We start from the raw sequence: 20000 nt of genomic DNA, 5'->3' as shown, positions 1-20000 counted from the left end.
AGAGAGAGAGAGAGAGAGAGAGAGAGAGAGAGAGAGAGAGAGAGAGAGAGAGAGAGAGAGAGAGAGAGAGAGAGATATATATATATATATATATATATTCGGAGAGAGGGAGAGTGAGAGGGGTCAGAGAGAGGGAGAGTGAGAGGGTCAGAGAGGGAGAGAGAGAGGGGTCAGAGAGAGGGAGAGTGAGAGGGGTCGGAGAGAGAGGAGAGAGAGAGGGGTCGGAGAGAGGGAGAGTGAGAGGGGTCAGAGAGCGAGAGAGAGGAGAGTGAGAGGGGTCGGAGAGAGGGAGAGTGAGAGGGGTCGGAGAGAGGGAGAGTGAGAGGGGTCGGAGAGAGGGAGAGTGAGAGGGGTCGGAGAGAGGGAGAGTGCGATGGGTCGGAAAGAGGGAGAGTGCGATGGGTCGGAAAGAGGGAGAGTGCGATGGGTCAGAAAGAGGGAGAGAGGGAGAGTGAGAGGGGTCGGAGAGAGGGAGAGTGAGAGGGAGAGGGGTCAGAGAGAGGGGGGTGCGAGGGGTCAGAGAGAGGGGGAGTGTGAGGGGTCAGAGAGAGGGAGAGTGAGAGGGGTCAGAGAGAGGGAGAGTGCGAGGCATCAGATAGAGGGAGAGTGAGAGGGGTCATAGGGTGGGAGAGAGGGAGGGTCGGAGAGAGGGAGGGTCGGAGAGACTGAGGGGTCGGAGAGAGGGAGAGTGAGAGGGGTTCGAGAGAGGGAGAGTGAGAGGGGTTGGAGAGAGAGAGAGTGGGAGGGATTGGAGAGAGGGAGAGAGGGAGGGGTCGGAGAGAGGGAGAGTGCGAGGGGTTGGAGAGGGAGAGTGAGAGGGGTCGCAGAGAGGGAGAGAGGGAGGGGTCAGATAGAGGGAGAGTGAGAGGGGTCGGAGAGAGAGAGAGAGTGGGAGGGGTCGGAGAGAGGGAGAGAGGGAGGGGTCGGAGAGAGGGAGAGTGAGAGGGGTTCGAGAGAGGGAGAGTGCGAGGGGTCAGATAGAGGGAGAGCGGTCGGAGAGAGAGAGAGCATTTGGAAAGAGGAGTCGGAGAGAGTGAGAGGGTCAGAGAGAGGGAGATAGGGAGAGTGAGAGGTGTCGGAGAGAGGGGTCTGAGAGGGAGAGTGAGAGGGGTTGAAAAGAGGAGTTTGAGAGAGGGAAGAGTGAGAGAGCTCTGCTGGAGGGAGAGTGAGAGGGCTCGGAGAGAGGGAGAGTGAGAGGGGTCTGAGAGAGGACGAGAGGGGTGGGAGAGAGAGGGATAGTGGTCGGAGAGAGAGGGATAGTGGTCGGAGAGAGAGGGATAGTGGTCGGAGAGAGAGAGGGATAGGGGTCGGAGAGAGAGGGATAGGGGTTGAAGAGAGAGGGATAGGGGTGAGAGAGAGAGAGAGAGGGATAGGCATGGGACAGAGAGGGATAGGGGTGGGACAGAGAGGGATAGGGGTGGGAGAGAGAGGGATAGGCGTGGGAGAGAGAGAGGGATAAGAGTGGGAGAGAGAGGGACAGGGGTGGGACAGATAAGGGTAAGTAAAGGAGAGGGGTGGGAGAGGCATGAGAGAGGGGAGTGATTCCACCAGATGTGATGCCCAGTTTAACTTCCATCCAAGAGACAGCACACACATTGTTGAATCACTCTGCTTTTGAAATACCAGGAGTACAGTTTATCGCTGGGTCGGGATTCAAACCCAGGCTTTGACAGCTTCGAGTGAGTGTGCATACCTCTCAACTATCATGCCATGATGTGGCAATTCATTGTTTTGTCACAACTGCAAACATATTTTACTTACTGTAATGATCTAATTTATTTTGCCTTCCAAACTCCGATATCGAACCGCGGTATCGCCATCGAAGCTTGAAGAGTGCTTACCAAATGGCTTAACCAAGCACTCCAACGAAATGGTTGAAGAAACTTTCAAAAAAGAAACATGTAATTTTTTTTCATACGGATTTATTTATGTTCAAGTGTTGGGTTGTGCAATGAAAGAAGATCATGCAAAAAGGGGAAATGTGATGTAAAATAAAATTGCACATGTTCACCTTGCCAGCCACCGTACAACACACCATAGAACAACGCGGGCCAAACGCAGGTGAGTGGCTGCTGAACTTTGTTCAATTCGATCGATATACAGTATTCAGTGACTGCAAATATTTTACCATGCTCACCAAGTGGCTTAAACACTCAAGGAAGCACTCTGATGGAAAGGCTGGCTTGTCAAACGATTAGTGATCGCCGTTCAGTCATATTATACACCTCCCAGAGACACCCAAAATATCAAATGATGTCCGAATTGGCAAATTAACACTTTTTAGTCACCGGAACTGCTTCTAAGTTCAACTCTGGAGCTTACATTTTGTAATTCGGCTTAGTTTAAGAGATTCTCGAGGTTATGGCATGTGTATAAATGACATAATACCACAAATGCTGGTGTCTCCATGCGCTTATTACCATTGCAATGTATCCAGCGATCCATAGGAATGATGATTCGGCATTCGATGATATGAGTGAGGAAAGTAAAAAAAAAACTTTATTGCTAAGAAATCATTGCGGCCTGTTCCAAGTCAAGGCGTTGTTGAGCAGGCCACAAAAATGGCGGCTTATAACTCTTGCGAGCTGACAGAGGACTGACCAAGATGGTGCGCCACCATCTTCATCAGGCTTATTTTGGTTTTTTGTGATGAACACCTCCTAAATTATCTTGAAAAGATGTGCTTAAATTAACCCAAACACTCAGTTTTCATTCACGCGCTTCCTTGGAGTTCTCTTAGTATGCATGCAAAGTTTCAGGCCATTTGGTTTCATAGTTTTGAAGTCATGGATGAGACACACACACACTGACATCTATTGGTATCGCCATGTTTGTGTGTGTAGATATGTACATGTATATGCAGATATATATATATATATATATATATATATATATATATATATATATATATATATATATATATATATATATATGCATACATACATATATTGTTGTGGGAATGCCTTCTTGGGAGTAACTTTGCATAATATCGTAGATTATTTCACATTTTTACATATTTTGTTGGGGGTTTTTTGTTGTATACCTTGTCGAGGCTCGTGTGAGAGCTAACACACAACGCACAGCAATGGGGGCATGAGACAAGAGGGGTGGGAGTGGGAAGGACAAAACAGTGGGAAACAGAGACATTCGGACATCTGTGGAAGGGAGAGGGATGGGGCAGGGAACATGGGGTGTAAAAGATGGACATTGTCGGGACTTTCAGGAAGGAAAGCAGGGAATTTGAAGGAGGAAGGCTTGGGGTGGATTAACGGGGGTAGAAAAGATCGAGGATTTGGATGGGGGAAGATAAGAGGTGGTGGTGAACAGCTGTTTTGAAGGCCTGGAGAGAAGAATGGGATTGAACAGAGTGAGAGAGATTATTCCAAAGACAGGAAAAAGAGGAATGAAAGAGTGAATAAGCATTAGAATAAGCGTGAGGAAATTTAATCGTAATATATAATATGCGTCGTTGTATGTGGAGAGATCCTGTCTCTTCCTTCCCCATGTGTGTTTAAAACCACCATCCCATCATACCCTTTTCCATGTTGAAAGACTATTACAAAAGCCAGTCAAAAATGATGGGTTGGAATTATTTCATTCGAAATATTCAAAGAGACTGGGTGATGATATTTTGTAGCAAGAAGTGTTATTTTAAAACAGTACATGTACAAATGTTACCCTATTTTCTGGGACGTTTTATTTTGACGGTACAGCCTCCTAAGCATGCCAAAGTCTGAAGCCTCGGCCTAGATTTACGTGTGCTTATATCTTCTTTATTTATTCGAGATCCTTCGTGCATAAATGAACGTAATGATAGGATGTAATAATGCGGTTGGGTGTAACAATAAACCAAAATATGGCCTTTCTGACCCGATAAATGCATCATGGCGTTTAATGGAGGTATTCACAATACTTTACAGTATTTTAACATTTCACCAAGGTAGGAGGTATTAACAGTATTTAAGCCAACTCTGTCGCATGGTCACAGGTAACTGATTGTGGTGGGGCATCCTGATGAGCTCCAAGAGAGTGAAACCACGGTCAATGACTCCACAGTGCTTTACTTGTGACCTCACATCCTCGGTCTTTAAAACAGACTCGAGTATGTGCTACTGATGCATCTATCAGGTCGGAAGGGCCATATTTCAGTTTATTTGTATTTATTACTGTACAAAAGTCTTCATCCACATTGAAAATATTTTTTATTCTCACATTGGCATATTTTCAGAAATAAAAAGGTGTTATAATCATCATTCTTTATTAAAGACACAAAAATGAATTATATTTTACAATATTAATTCATGAAATTGCAATATTTGGTGTGACCACCTTGGTCCTGCAAAACAGCAGATATGCTTTCCTGCAATTTCCAGAAAAATTCCATTGGGAGGTTGCTCTGATTTTGAGTCAAACAAGGAGAAAGAGACAGAATAGGAGAGAAAAAAAATGGAAGGCAGTAGCATTGGAGATGAGAGTAGAGAAAAGGGCAAAGACGTTAGGAGGACAGATTTGTAAAAGAGAGGACAGAATTACAATTTTTGTTTCTACATTTATGTGATGTGAAGATGGCCCTCTGTGACAAAATATTCTGTATATTTTTCAATGAACTGTTTTCTTCTCAAATTTTTTTTGTAACCATATCAATGCTGTGTGACTTCCCCCAACTCCTTTTGCCATCTTATTATCCTTAATAATAATGTGACTTCCTTGAGTACGTACAGTTCTTAACGATCTTGGATGATGGTTTGTGGCCCTGTGCTCAACAAATTGTCCAGGTATATTGGTAACCTGGACACCTCAGCAAAAGTGATGGTGGATACGGAGGTCTATCACCCTTTGCAACCCTTCAATGCGACCGAATATTATTTCTTCTCAAAAGGAAGGTAATATCACAATTCATATGTGCACTGACTTCAACAGTAATAAATTCCACCAAAAGAAAATTCTATGATATCTCTGGAATCACTGCAACTTCTGCAGCAAGATTACAAACATTAAGTGTACATTGAGTTCCTATTACTTCTTTTCTCCTACTATTTATATAGACTATCATAAACCCATATTCAATCATAACCCTGGACTTGCAACAATTCAACTGTTAGGACATCTGATTGAGAAAGCACTTTTTACAGCCAAATGACTATTATCAATGCGACAACAGGACGTGCTGTGTATCGACAGTGCCACAAAAACCACCCTACAAAACTATGAACTTTGTGGTTTTATGAAGTTTTAAAAAAACAATGCAAATCACATGAACTAGCAGGCAAGAGAAACACTTCAATGTATGCTATATCTAGGTATCTGCATCTACACGCGATCTTATTCAAACATTACATATTAACAATTTCCAAACCTTCAGACTGCAAAATTATCCTGACTCCACGAATCAACTGTATCTGACCACACAGACAAGCAAGCACAAGACATCACACTAGTGAGCTGACCCCAGGAATTCAGCTTAGGAACTCGTACAACATGGCAGGGAAGCAAAAACGATGAACATGTTTTAATGCACAAACTAGCCTGCTGAATGAGACAGCCATATGGTGGAAGAACATAGTAAATAGTGTTTGACCATGTACACTGTTCCCATGATGCAAACTGATCATGAAACTTGTGGATGTGCCAATAATGATCTCCAAATGTCTTCTCAAAAATGGCCCAGCAGAATGAAATTAATCGTCACAATGCTGGCCTGAAAGTAAACTGTGTCGCACCCATATCACCAACATTGATATTGCACCATCTGCCATTTTTTATACGCCCGATATATATGTATGTATATATATATGTATATATATATATATATATATATATATATATATATATATATATATATATATATATCGGGGCGTATTATGTGATACCGATCGTCCGTCTGTCTGTCTGTCTGTCTGTCTGTCCGTCCATTCCTGTCTGCACTCTAACTCCTAAAGTTTTCAACTTTCACGTTTCATATTTGGTACATAGGTACAGACTGTGGAGACGGTGTGTCGCGACATACGTTTGTCATCTAAAGTGGTTGCCATGACAACCAGGATGCTGTTTTCCATGTAGTAGCACAATTCTGTACATACCTTCTTGTTCGGGCGTATGTTGTGCTCACTTGCACACTTGTTGACTCTGTTCCTCCCAGGTTTCTGCAGGGTGCTCATGCTCTGACAGTAACACTCTTCTTGCTAAACTTCGAAAATCCAGGCTCATAGGCAGAGAGTTGGCTTTTGATGCCATAGGCAGAGAATATGGTGAGTGAGGCAGGTCATGGAGAGATTCACTTACCTTTGCAGAGATATTCATGTCTCCACATGTTGTCAGTCAGAGGTCAATAGATGCCTGGGTCGGGCCTGGGGAGTCATGGATTCACTGGATCATGGGGTTTGGCGCTGTCGTTACCTGTGCAGGAGGATGAAAGTCCAAGTATTCAGGTGCTTGATGCTTCCAGTCCTGCTCTACGGATGTGTGACTTGAATTCTGACCAAGGATCTGAGATGGAGACTTCACTCCTTCAGTACCAGGTCTATTCGGAGAATCATTGGCTATCACTGGTCAGACTTTGTGTCAAATGAGCGGTTGCTGAGAGGGACTTAGATGAGATTTTCTTTCTGTATAGTCCGTGAGCATCAGCTGCGGCTGTATGGATATATGGCTCATTTCCCTGATGATCATCCTGCTTACCAGATTCTCTCAGCGAGGGTGTCTCGTGAGTGGAGGAGGCCAATGGTCCCACCACATGCCTCATGGTTGCAGCAGGTTGATCAGCATCTCAAGGAGATGAGTATGGGCCAGGCATATGCCTGGGGAATGGCCAGATGGAGGCCCCTAGAGTACCGGCGGAAAGTGGACACAGTGACGCGCTGCTCCGGCACATGCTTCCATACCTGACCTGACCTTATTTGGAAGCAAACGCAGATTGGACCTTGGGGCCTTCAGCTTTCTCATGAATGGAGTCGGCTGTAGTGCTATTTGAGGAGAGGGAAGGGATGGAGGGAGAGCATACACCAGAGACAGACATATCAAGGTACCACCAGATTTTAGAGGAGGGAGACTAGTTTCAAAATTCCTCCTTGAGGTTGGACAGATGTCATTTTCTGGCTCTCTTGAGCGTGGCCACACACTTGTTGTGGGTTTTGGGGAATTATCTGAGGTTGCCTTCAGTTGGATTTGCCTTCCCAGAGGAGAATGAATGTTGTTTCAAGGTAACATCGCACCACAGGATTCAAAGTAGCAAGGGTGGGAGGATGGATAAGATAACTGAAGATGATAAGGAATGAATCTGTGAATGCAGGTTTCTGCAGAAGAATTCCAGGGCTGAATTAATATCGGGGCAGTAGATATAGGAGACCAGTCCTGAAGTGAGATGTGTGGTTGCAGTCCCCCCCCCCCCAATCTGTCTGAGTAAACTACCAAACTTTGTTGTGCTGAGGCTGTTATTTGAGAACAACTGGAAAGATGTTGACCTTCACAAGCACATGATCAGCTGAACCAGTTGGAGCAGAGGAAGAGCAGGAGACATTGGTCATAACCTAATGTAGAAGGGAGGATTTGCCATTGACAGAAATTTGGGTGGGAAAGTTTACAGATTGATTCATTCCCATGGAGTCATAGAAGTCCTTTGCAGAAGTGTCATGGTTGGTGAGAGAGGTACCAACACCCAGTCAGTTAGCATGGTAACAACTGAAATCACCATATATGAGGAAGAGAGAGTTGGGATGAGTGGTTAAAATTTCATCCATGTCATCTGAGATAGAGTTGTAGACTGCTGGGAAGATGGTACAACACACAGATGAACAAGAGGTGGGAGCAGAGGGGAAGTCGTGGCCAGAGGTACTCCTGGGGTTTGGGTGGTGTACCAGCAGTACACTGAGAGTGAGAAATAGAGTTCTTGATGTATAGTGTGACTCCACCGGGCGTAGTGGCGTGCACCAAGAATTCTTGGTGAAACCAAGAAACCAAACTTTTCCTCTCCCAAGACGTGTCTGACTCCCAAGTATCTCTCCCTGGTTACTCCCTCTTACGGTATGACAGACCTGAACCTCGTCCTGGTGGAGGTGTTGCTCTCTTCATCAAAGACTCTATTCCTCACTCTCCCTGCACTGCTCTCACTCCCCCACACCCCCAGGAATACCTCTGGCTTCGGCTTCCCCTCCACTCCCACCTCATGTTTATATGTGTATTGTACCGTCCACCGAACAGTGATGACTCCATCTACACCTCACTCTCCGAAAACATGGACCATCTTCTATCTTCTCATCCAAACTCTCTCTTCCTCTTATGTGGCGACTTCAATTGTCATCACGCCAGTTGGCTAGGTGTGGGTACCTCTCTCACCTGCCATGGGACATCAGCAAAAGCTTTCTGTGACTCATTGGGACTGACTCAATCGGTCAACTTCCCGACCCGGATCTCAACCAATGGTACTCCATCTCTTCTGGATCTGATTTTGACAAATTTCCCTGACAATATCTGCTGCTCTTCCTTCGCTCCAATTGGTTCTTCTGACCACGTCCTTATTAAAGTGGACATCTCTCTGGCTGTTATCAGAGAACCACCTCACCGCCGTCGAGTCTGGCATTTCACTCAAGCCGACTGGCAGGGTCTCCGAGCAGCCATCAAACTTACAGACTGGTCTCCTATCACTACTTTCTCAAACATCAACTCATCCTGGGAATTCTTTCAAAGAAACTTGCTCTCCCTCATGCACAGATTTATCCCCTCTCGTGTTCAGTTGTCTTACCCTTCCTCCCGCCCTTGGTTTACTGAAGCTTGTGGCGAGGCAGTTGTCCTGAAACAACTTGCCTTTGCCTCATGGAAAGCAAACCCAACTGAGGGCAATCTCAGTTCTTTCCACAAAGCTCGGAACAAGTGTGTAGCTACCCTCAGGAGAGCCAGAAAACAACATCTTTCTCATCTCAAGTCTGAACTCTCAAACCTCTCTCCCTCCTCAAAATCCTGGTGGCGTTTAATCAAATCTGTTTCTGGTGTATGTTCCGCCTCCATCCCCTCCCTTACCTCAAATGGCCGCACTGCTGATACCACACGTGATAAAGCTGAATGTCTAAACTCGGTGTTTGCAGCTAAATCTTGTGTCCCAAACCCATCACTATCTCTACCCACTTTACCCAGTCGCACCCAACTGTCCCTGGACTCTGTATCCTTTTCTCCTGACAAGGTGGAGAGCTTGCTTTCAAACCTCGAGTCAGATTCTGCAACCGGTCCAGACGGCATCAGCCCACGTGTCCTCAAAGCCTGCTCTTCTGCTCTTGCTCACCCTCTCTCTGTTCTATTCACCCTCTCATTTTCCCAAGGTCATCTGCCATCTGCTTGGAAATCTGCTAACATCACTGCCCTGCATAAAAAAGGTGCAAAAACAGATCCCTGTAACTATAGACCAATCAGCCTTCTCCCAATCATCAGCAAGGTTATGGAATCCATCATCGCTTCAGACATGAAATCCTTCCTCTTCTCCAATGGCTTGATTTCCAATCATCAATTTGGTTTCAGACCAGGTCACTCTACCCTAGATATGCTGCTACTGCTCTCCCATCAATGGATGGAGGTCCTCAATGCCAGACAGGAAATCCGAGCCGTATCCCTGGACATATCACGTGCTTTTGACACAGTCTGGCACCCTGCCCTACTCACCAAACTCTCTTCCCATGGTATTCAAGGCCATCTCCACTCATGGCTCGCAGACTTCCTCTCCTGTCGCAGTCAACGTGTGGCCCTAAATGGAATTCTTTCATCCCCTCTTCCTGTGCAGGCTGGAGTTCCTCAAGGTAGCGTTCTGGGCCCTGTTCTTTTTCTGGTTTTCATCAATGATCTCTCGGACTCTCTGGAAAATCCTCTATTTCTCTTTGCCGATGACTCAACCCTCTGCCGTACCATCTGTCATCCCTCAGACCGGCAAGCAGCAGCTTCTTCGCTCACTGCAGATCTGGATAAAATCACAAACTGGTCCAACACGTGGAACATGTCTTTCAATCCAGACAAATCTCACACTCTCACTATGTCTCTTCGAAAGGACCGTTTACAAAACGGCCACATCCACTTTCTCAACAATCCTCTGGAAGAAGTCTTTTCTTTCAAGCTTCTGGGTCTCACTATCTGCCATGACCTTTCCTGGGAAAGTCACATTTCCAACCTTGCCTCAAAAGCCAGTCGCCGACTGGGAATCCTCCGTCGTGCAAAGTCCTTCCTCGGCCCTCTTGAGCTCCTGACCACTTACAAAGCTTTTGTCCGTAGCCTGATGGAGTACTGCTCTCCCCTCTGGGCTGGTGCTCCTGCCTCCCACCTTTCTCGACTTCACACTGTCGAAACCAGGGCTTTTAAGATCATTGGCATCTCCCGCAATGAAGCTGAGTCTTTGGGCCTCTCACTCAATCACCGCAGGTTGGTCGGTGGTCTTTCTGTCTTCTACCGACTCCTCTCCAGCCTTGCCCCCCTGCTCTCTCTGCGATTTGTCCCAACCACATTTCCACAGGGCGCTCAAGGTCCGCCAACAACCCCCTTCTGGTAAAACTACCAAAATCACGAATCACTGCTCATCTTCACTCTTTCATTCCTCTTTTTTCCCGCCTTTGGAATAAACTTCCTCACTCTATTCTTTCCCATTCTTCCCTTCAGGCTTTCAAAACAGCTGTTCACCACCACCTCTTATCTTCCCCCATCCAAATCCTCGATCTTTTCTACCCCCGATAATCCACCCAAGCCCACTTCCTTCAATTCTCCTGCTTTCCTTCCTGAAAGTCCCTTTAATGTCCATCTTCCCCTCGCCATGTTCCCCGTCCCATCCCCATCCCTCTCCCTTCCACAGTTCACCTAATGTGTCTGTTCCCCACTGTTTTGTCCCTTCCACTCCCGCCCCTCTTGTCTCATGCCTCCTTGCTGTGAGTTGTGTGTTAGCTCTCATACGAGCCTCGACCAAGGTATACAAAAAAAAAAAAAAAAAAAAAAAAAAAACCTGTAATCCGGCTACTCGGAGGCTTGGGTTGGAGGATCGCTTGAGGATGGGAGTTCTGCGCTGAACCGCGCTATGAGAGGGTGTAGGGCAGCCCGGAATCATGGCGAACCCCAATCCTTATCCCTGTGTCATAAGAGGCGACCAGGGTTGCGTCAGGAAGGGCATCCGGCGTAAAACCTATGCCTAATCAGTATGCGGATCATAACGGATGATCCGCCGTGGCGACCCCCTAAAAGGAACAGCCGAAAGACGAACAACAACATGTATAGCGTGCCTCCGCTTCAAGGACGGAGTTCAGGTTGATCACACCAGAGCAGACCATAGCCAGGAAGAGACACTAAGGAGTCAGAGACCTGCAGTTGGAGGAAGATTCTGTTGAACAGATTATGTCCATGATATAGGACTTGACTGTGTCACCCCAAAAAACAAAAACCTGTGTAACCAACTTCCCCAGTCTGTTCAGTCCCATTATTCCCACCAGGGTTTGAAAACAGCTGTTCACCACTACCTCAGGCCATTCCCCATCCATTCTCATGATCTTGTCTACCTCCACGAACCATCCATATGCTCATCTATTTCTGAATTTACAGTTGTTCCTCCCTGAGAGTTTGCTTTTTTATCCAACTTGTCCACCCATGTGTCATCCTCTCCCCCTCATTCTTCTTCATATCCCATATTTGTCCACGTCTCCCTCTATCTTGTCCCTCAACCCTGATGTTGATGTGCTCTGCTCTCTCTTTCTGCTGTTCCTTTTGTTCTGTTCTGTCCTGATCCATTGTATGTTTTAGCTACTCCATGAAACTCGACTTTGGATACAAAAAAACTACAATGGCACTCGGCAAACCTCCACCAAGCTAAACAGTTTATGTGTTGTATCCCACTGATAGGTGGAACTGCATCCAGACTTGAACAAAGATTTAATCAGCTTGTTCTTGTCACCAACCCAACTCATCCACCAAGTTTTGTCAAAATCCATCCTCAATTTTTTGAAATATCATATAATTTTTGGCCACATCTCTCAATGGTCACTTCTGAAGTTCCCATTTGCTCTCCTCTTGAAGAAGTCCATACATTCAAGCTTTTGGGCCTCTATCTGCCATGATCTTTCCTGTGAAAGCCACATCTCCAAGCTGGCCTCCAAAGCCAGTCACCGACTGGGCATCCTCTGTTGTGCAAAGTCCTTCCTTGGCACACCTGAGCTACTAACCACACAAAAATCTTTCCTCTGCAGCCTGATGGGGGTCCTGCTCTCCCCTCTGGGTGGGTGATCCTTCCTCACACCAACATCGGCTTTACGCTGTGGAAACCAAGGCTTTTAGGATCATTGGTATCTCCCACGATGAAGCTGAGTCTTTGGGTCTCTCACTGTCTCACCGCAGGCAGGTCAGTGGTCTTTCTGTCTTCTACCGTCTCCTCTCTGGTCCTGCCCCCCCCCACCCTCATGATCTTTCTGTGATCTGTCCCCCCCACCCAAATCCCCCATATTTATGCAGGGTGCTCAAGGTCCGCCAGCAAGTCCTTTCTGGAGAAACTGCCAAAATCAAGAATAACCGCTCACCTTCACTCTTTCATTCCTCTTTTTTTCCACCTCTGGAACAAACTCCCACACTCTCTTCAATCCCACTCTTCCCTCCAGGTCTTCAAAACAGCTGTTCACCACCATCTCTTATGTTTCCCCATCCAAACTATGATCTTTTCTACCCCCATTAATCCACCCCAAAACTACCTCCTTCAAATTCCCTGTTTTCCTTCCTGAAAGTCCCTGAAATGACCATCTTGGTTACTCGATGCACACGCCCATCCCGCTCCCTTACACAGATCTCTTAATGTCTCTGTTCCCAACTGTTTTGTGCTTTCCTCTCCCACCCACCTTGTCTCCTGCTCTCTTTGTTGTAAGTTCTGTGTGCTAGCTCTTGTACGAGCCTCGATTAAAAAAAAAAAAAATCACTTGACAAATTAAAAAAAACCTCTCGTATCCAGATCCGGATGTTCACCAAAATCTCATCATTTTGTCCTTGTCACACCCCCAACCTGCTGACCAAATTTCATCCGATTCCGTCCACAACTTTTTGAGATATCCTGCACACTAACAGACAAACAAACAGACAGACAGGGGTGAAAACATTACCTCCGTCCATCACAGGTGGGAGAAGTAATAAACATGTAAAAAAAAAATATAAAGCATGTTAACATTGAAACATACATGTAATAAAATATATACAGGATAAAATAAACAAAAACATAAGACTTCTACCTTTTAAATGTATTACAAAATAGTGAGGTGTGTTTTTTTACAAAACAGCGAGGTGGGTGAGAGAAACGTATTACCTACTCGTTTGTAATGTCCTCTGCCATAAATAGAAAACACAAGACTTAGCTCAGGAAGATGATGATGATGATGATGATGCTGTTTGAGGGAGGAGGTTGTTGGTTCGAAAGATGTGGATGTATAACTTGCGATGGCTGTTGGTTCATCAGGAGCACAATTAAATCACCTGCTGCATTGCCACGTGGAAGGGTAAAACGATCCTTAACACCTTGAGCCAAAGCAGAACTTTCCTGCTTGGAGAGGAAAGTATCAGATGGCATCCTGTTCTAAAATAATCCCTTCTCTTTGGCGTCTGCCATGGTTCAACTGGAGCCTTTGACTCCAGGTGCCTCGTGGAAACGTTGGTAAATCTGCAATGGTTTCTCCCGTGTTACCACGTTTGACTCACGTTCACCCCACAGTCGATTCATTGATTCCATAATGGTGGCCCACAGATGCTGCACTTTGACCTCTTTCCAACCACTGTAACAAGTCGAGTTTTTTTTTTTACACAATATGATAACCTTTCTCTTCCTTTTGGCACAACTAATTTTGTCCATCGTTTTACGTTTGGGTGCCATTATTAACTGTAATTATGTGTCCACTAGAACTTGTAGATCCAGTTATACAGGATCATCCACTTATGCTGCTCTGATTATTACAATTAACGGTGTGCAAGAAACAACAAAAGGTTAATAATGGGGGGGTAAACGTACATGCGGATGCAAACAATGACTCATCTCAGCTCAAAAACCATGATCGGCTGAAATGAAATACCACGGTAACTCAAAAGGAACACAATAGGTCCCCCCGGATTGGACGAAACTCACGATATTTGAGGGTTTACTGCATACCTGACCAGGCAGCAGTTATATTTACTGTTTAAATCATGCCAAAAGTTAACAACTGCATCGCAAGAACCAAAACAACTCCCTCATTGCATTTTTATACGTTACCAACCAGTCCCAACTTGGCACCACCTGGTCAACTCGTATTGCAAATTGCATGTGGAAGCAAAGATGGCTGACCAAACCCACATTTTCCCCCCCAAAATACCTTCAGGAAACATTGATGTCAATATAGGTCTGGGGTCCAGTAGTACTTTTTGTCATACGTACAGTATTATCTTTCTACTTTTTGAGGTTTCCTCCTTAACCACAAAGGTAAACTGTTTTCATGCATTTACAGGAGGACGCTGTCAGTTTATTACAAGGACACAAACCTCACAGATTCATTGGATGTGGAATTTGGAGCCGTTTACAGCATCCTGCTTACTTTGGTAAGACCACATTGATAGTTGTCTTCTGTATCAAAAAAAGTCTGAATTGGATAAATAACTTGCTTAAAAAGTCGGGACTATCATTTTGGATAGCTCGCTGTACAACTGTTCTTTTTGGACGACTTGTCCTCAAATTGGCAGGTTTAACAAAAGTTATATTTCGTTTCAAATGTGTTGAATCTGTCATTATTAATTTATCATTTCGTTTTCAAACACTGTATCTTGATCTCCACGGTGAAATGTTGAAAAAAAAAAAATCGAAAACAAAAAGGATGGAATATTCAAATGTATGCCTGCTGTTGGCTTTATGGTTCGGGTGGCGAGCTTGGGATCTGAGGGTCCTGAGTTCAAATGCTGCTCGGCCGCTTAATTAATACCGGGCGGGGTTGACTCAGCCTGTCATCCTTCCGAGGTCGGCAAAAATGAGTACCAGCTTGCTGGGATGATTGAGCCATTCGAGTATCCTGCGGCGGAGTGGTGACCCGTCCAGGATTGTACGCAATAGCCCAAGGGACCGCTTCGACAGCACTGACGCTCTGTGCAGAGTGTGGCCCCGATGGATGGATGGATGGATTAAAATGTTAGTCAAGTCACATGACAAACTTGGCGAATTAGAAAAAGCATCACAGAACACTTGTACATACCACTGCAGGTAATTGGCATCATTGACCAATCACAAGTGATGTTCTATCTGGCCTGACCACTAATGAAAGCAATATAACGGTGCCACGTTGTCATCAATATTTTGTGTTGTGCACGTTGTTTCTTCAACAAAGCATAATTTTCATTCCATTCACCGTCAAATACTGGCGTCGATTTGTCAGTTTTTTGACTGATTGGAACAAGCAGAACTGCAAAGGAAGCAAAGTTGTCATGGAAACCACAGACGATGACGATGACGATGTAGGTTATCATTACAATTGTTACAAACGCCATTGTGATGTCAGTAAAGTCAGGAGGAAAGTCAAAATCATGTCAAGAAATATGATGCTCGAGGTGAGATATGCAATAAAATAGTGAACTTCACTTTCAAGTTTAACTCCAGGCCAGTCCAGCTAGCCAAAGGTAGGTAAGTTTACATGCAGTATCAGTGAGAAGTTAAATTGTTTTATTCTCAACACAAAGGAATGCAAACAATTGCATTCATTTTGTGTTGAAAACTCACTTTGTTATTCGGATTGTAAACACTTGTGCATATCGGTGATTTTCAAAATATGAGGGGAAATAAACAAAAGGTTTCCTCGCGAGGCTTCGAGGAGAGACTTGAGGATAAAGACATTTGGTCGAGTTTCATTGTTCGGATTGTGTCGTGTTTGTCACGAACTACATGTAGCTTAGGTAACCAAAACCTGAATACACAGCTCTAATCAATGCGTCCACATAGTTGTTTCCTGATAATTAAATAAATATGTGACAGATCACGTAAAAAGGAGTACATCTATTAAATAGGTACAATCAGTACGGTCATGGATTCCATCATCGCAGTTGAAATGAAATCCTTCCTTTTCTCCAACGACCTCATCTCAGATCACCAATTGGAATTCAGACCAGGTCACTCTACCATGGACATGGTGTTTCTACTCTCCCAACGATGGATGGAGGTGCTCAATGTCAGACATGAGATCAGGGCCATATCTCTATAGACATATGACATACTTTTGATCCGGTCTGGCATCCCGCTTCGCTCTCTAAACTCTCTGCCTTTGACATCCAAGGCGAATGCTCTGCTCATGAGACTGGATTTTTGGGAGTTGATGGAGCCTGCGCGATCCGGACGAGATTCCGTACAATTTGCCAAATTCAGAGCCAAAGTACTGCAAAACTGTCGGTTCGTGTTCCGATTCATGGTCCGATTCACGATCCACTGTGTTCAAAACTATAAAATTCAATTGAAATTAAGTAGTTCCTCGATCCTCGATTAACATCTGTGGACAGACAGAAAAAGTAAACCAATTCCTTATCATCCCGCTTTCCGCCTCGCACATGCGTGGGGTCCACCGAAATCAGATTTGAACCCTTACAATGTCTACCCCCATTTTAAATTCCTGTAACAATACAAACACATCATCGAAGAAAATAATGTGAGAAATTACTCTTTAAACCTGAAGAGGATTAAGTGTCAGACTTTTTTGTCTGTCACAATAATTAGATTGGTTGTCTCATGATTCTATACTTCCTCTCTTCCGGTCTTGTCTTTCCTGCCTGCACTATCCTCTGCTTATTTACAGCCCTGCCATACCACATGCATTCATCCAATATCATTAATTCCTTGTTGCCGATACTCCTGTCAAAGATTTCTGCTCACCTCCACTCCTTTGTCCCACTTTTGTCTATATAATCTCTTCCCTGTGTCTGATCCGTAGGGCCATTTAATTGATTCTTCAATTACAAAGACAACTTGATTGTTACCTCTGCCACCATAGGTGGGTGGAGGTTATGTTTTCACCCTTGTTTGTCTGTTTTTATCTGTGAGCAGAATATCTCAAAAAGCTATGGGCAGATTGTGATCAAACATTGTGGACAGGTTCAGTGTGTGACACGGATGAATTGATTAGATTGTGGTGAAGATCCAGATCCAGATACGAGAGTCTTTACAGTGATTCTTCACCATTGAGAGATAGGGCCAAAAACGATATATAGCATGATATTGTTACGATTGTGGGGGTAGACGGAGGAATTTAACAGGAAAGCTACGAATGTATAGAGTTGCTTGTTCCGTGGACATGTAGGAGACGTCTCGATGTAATTAAACAAGGAAACTGTGAGCTTAAGTGTAACTTGTCACCACACGGAAAAGGGGGGGGGGTACAGTGTTAATTAGATCGGGATTAAGGATAATTTCCCCCAGCATGTGATTGCGTCTACCTGTGTCTACCTGTGTTGGACAAAGCTCCTTGATTCCAAAGTTCCACGGAGACCATATCTGGACCAAGCTAAGTGCCAGAATAAAGGGAGGATTTTCTTTCATTTTGTTTTCCCCTCGTCTGTATCAAAGTCCGTGTGTAGAGGCGCCTCGACTCGAGTATTTTTACCTCTGTCACTGAAGGTGGAAGGAGGTTATGTTTTCACCCCTGTCTGTCTGTTTGTATGTCTGTTTGTCTGGTTATGTGCACGACATCTCAAAAATTCGTGGATGGATTCGGATGAAACTTCGCGGACAGGTTGGGTGTGCGATGAGGACAAATTGTTTTGATTTTGGTGAAGATCTGGATCTGGAGACGAGAATTATTTAATTTTTAAAGTGATTCTTCACCTTTGAGAGATGGGGCCAAAAACGATATTTAGCATGATATTTCAAAAATGTATTGGGCCCGATATGTCTCGTTGATCAGGAATTGCTTGGTGGAGGTGTGTGCTCTACTGAGTGCCCTTCTAGTTTTTAGCTGTTTTCGTCACATTTAGCACACGAAAGAAGTCCGAATGCAAAGCGGGCGTGCTTTGTATTTTCAGATGCTTTCTAGCTGTCATTGTGAATATTGAATAGGAGATGATTCGTGAACCCCTTGGGTTCCTGTTGTGACAGCGATTCATAAAAAAATCATTTCAGATAAAAAAAATAAAAAAGATAGCTCCAGCGAACTATACCGCTGAGGTTGTTTGCATTGATCAAATTCTCCTGAAGAGTACTTGACTGAATCGGGAATTGATTTTTTTAATACATTTTTTCGTTGCCCGATTTGAATGAAACTTGACACTGCACACCGCATGAGAATGGTGAGTAAGGTGGCACGAAAACTTTTGTGCTATCGTGTCCTGTTTTGGCTGTGTTTTGGGAACATACTGTTGTGGGCCAGGGTTCGGTGGCGAGAATGACCACTAGGTGGGGAAAGCTTGCGTCTTCTCCCACCAAACTTCCTGGAATTGTAGGCCGTCACACGGATAACTCCACGAGCCGGCGGGTCGTTTAACCAACCGTGGTCGCCAATATTTCAACCGCGTAGCGTCTGGTCTATTTGTCTATAACCAATCTACCTAATTAACTATGCGATTTCCACTACCGGGGAAACCACGCCCTCGGCATGTCTTGCTCGAACCGGGTCACTCTACCGACTGTGGTAGAGTTCCAACTACCGACTACCAACTCCGGTTCGGGTGCAGCCGAGCGGAAACTGCCAAAGCCGTGCCGGCTGGAATGAATGGATTATCGGGTATAAAAGCCCGCCTAAACTCAGATCCGAACCATGCTGGACCAATTCAAGAAAGGATGGAAACGAACTGGGAACATTTCTAATAATGGTAATTTATTTGCAATAAAGACAGACAAAGCAAGACTAAACGCGAATATGCAAGCAAGGAATATTTACAATGATCCAAAAACACTTATTCAGTTCTACTTAAAGACGGACCCATATGCAGACACGCACACAAAATGAAAATAAACCCAGAGTTCTTTATTGGACCCTCACAGTCGAGGAGAGAGACAAGCTGGTGGTCAGAGTTCAGATGGGTACCTGGCTGTTGGAGAAAGGGGGTACTCCGTGCTGCGGCACCAGACAATGGTCGCTGGTTTGGTCCCCAGTCGCACGTGTGGGACTCGAGGTTCGTGGCGGAGCTCGGGTGGTGAATGGCCGGGGTCCACGGAGGGGGGTCAGGGTCGCTCTTTCCTTCCTTGTAGAGGGCCAGCAGAGACACGTTCGCCGCCTCGACGACCTTCTGCTCAACCCTCTTGACAACCACTGTTACCACCCCTTCCTAACAACCTTCATAACAGCAAAAACCCTTTCGTGACAGCAAAAATCCACCAAACTCTCCAAAAAGACCCACCAAAAAACTCTCCAAGACCCCCAAAAAGACTCTCCAAGACCCCCAAAAAAACCCCTGCCTCAGAGAGTGCTTGGGAATTTCTGGACCTCCCTCAGCGGGAGGGGCCTTGGTGAACACACCTCGCTGCCCGCCTATGATTGGACAGGGTCCCACGGCATACCTTTCCGGGGCGGGGCCTTGGCCCTTGCTGGGAAACCCCAGCCACTCTTCCACGCGGGTTCATACTTGACGATTAACAGTATCAATGTTGCAAAGGTTGTCGTGAAAGAGTTACAACGTTCGTGTGAGCCGAGAAACTGGAACCGCGAGATCTTGCCTTGGCATGTCAGGGTGCGAGAAGGCAGCTGGTTGGTGGTGGATCGTGATAGGCCGAGGGGTCATGCAGATGGGATGGTTGTTCGATGGCTTGTTGGAGGGTTCGTTGGATGTAAAGATTTAATAACCAAACTAAAAAGAAATCGCAACGCACGCCTTTCATTCTCCCACAAGACAAAAGGAAAGGGATCTGACAACACACACACACACACACACACACACACACACACTTAACGACATAACTGACTTTTGGGACATCTGTATGTTGAATGCTTATGGTTTCCAGATCCGTAGCAATACATACATACATACTGTACCTCTATACAAGTTGAGAGTTTTTGTAATATATAGATAGATAGAAGATAGATAGA

The 20000-nt window shown here is 45.2% G+C and overlaps 1 protein-coding gene across 1 annotated transcript in view; it reads left to right on the top strand.

The window, feature by feature from the left end:
- Window positions 1-20000, top strand: part of LOC147023416 (solute carrier family 15 member 1-like) — a 113370-nt gene that overhangs the window by 73520 nt on the left and 19850 nt on the right. Inside the window, exons 7-8 of the mRNA XM_085890338.1 lie at window positions 4731-4883; window positions 14460-14550. Of these exons, the coding sequence (XP_085746464.1) occupies window positions 4731-4883; window positions 14460-14550 (244 nt within the window). The remainder of the gene's footprint in view (window positions 1-4730; window positions 4884-14459; window positions 14551-20000) is intronic.

This window comes from Eptatretus burgeri, chromosome 7 (genome assembly GCF_056783735.1).
Source record: "Eptatretus burgeri isolate ZD-2024b chromosome 7, Ebu_testis_v1, whole genome shotgun sequence".
Taxonomy (NCBI): domain Eukaryota; kingdom Metazoa; phylum Chordata; class Myxini; order Myxiniformes; family Myxinidae; genus Eptatretus; species Eptatretus burgeri.
Note: the sequence above shows the minus strand (reverse complement) of the source record. Positions and strands in the feature narration are given on the sequence as shown.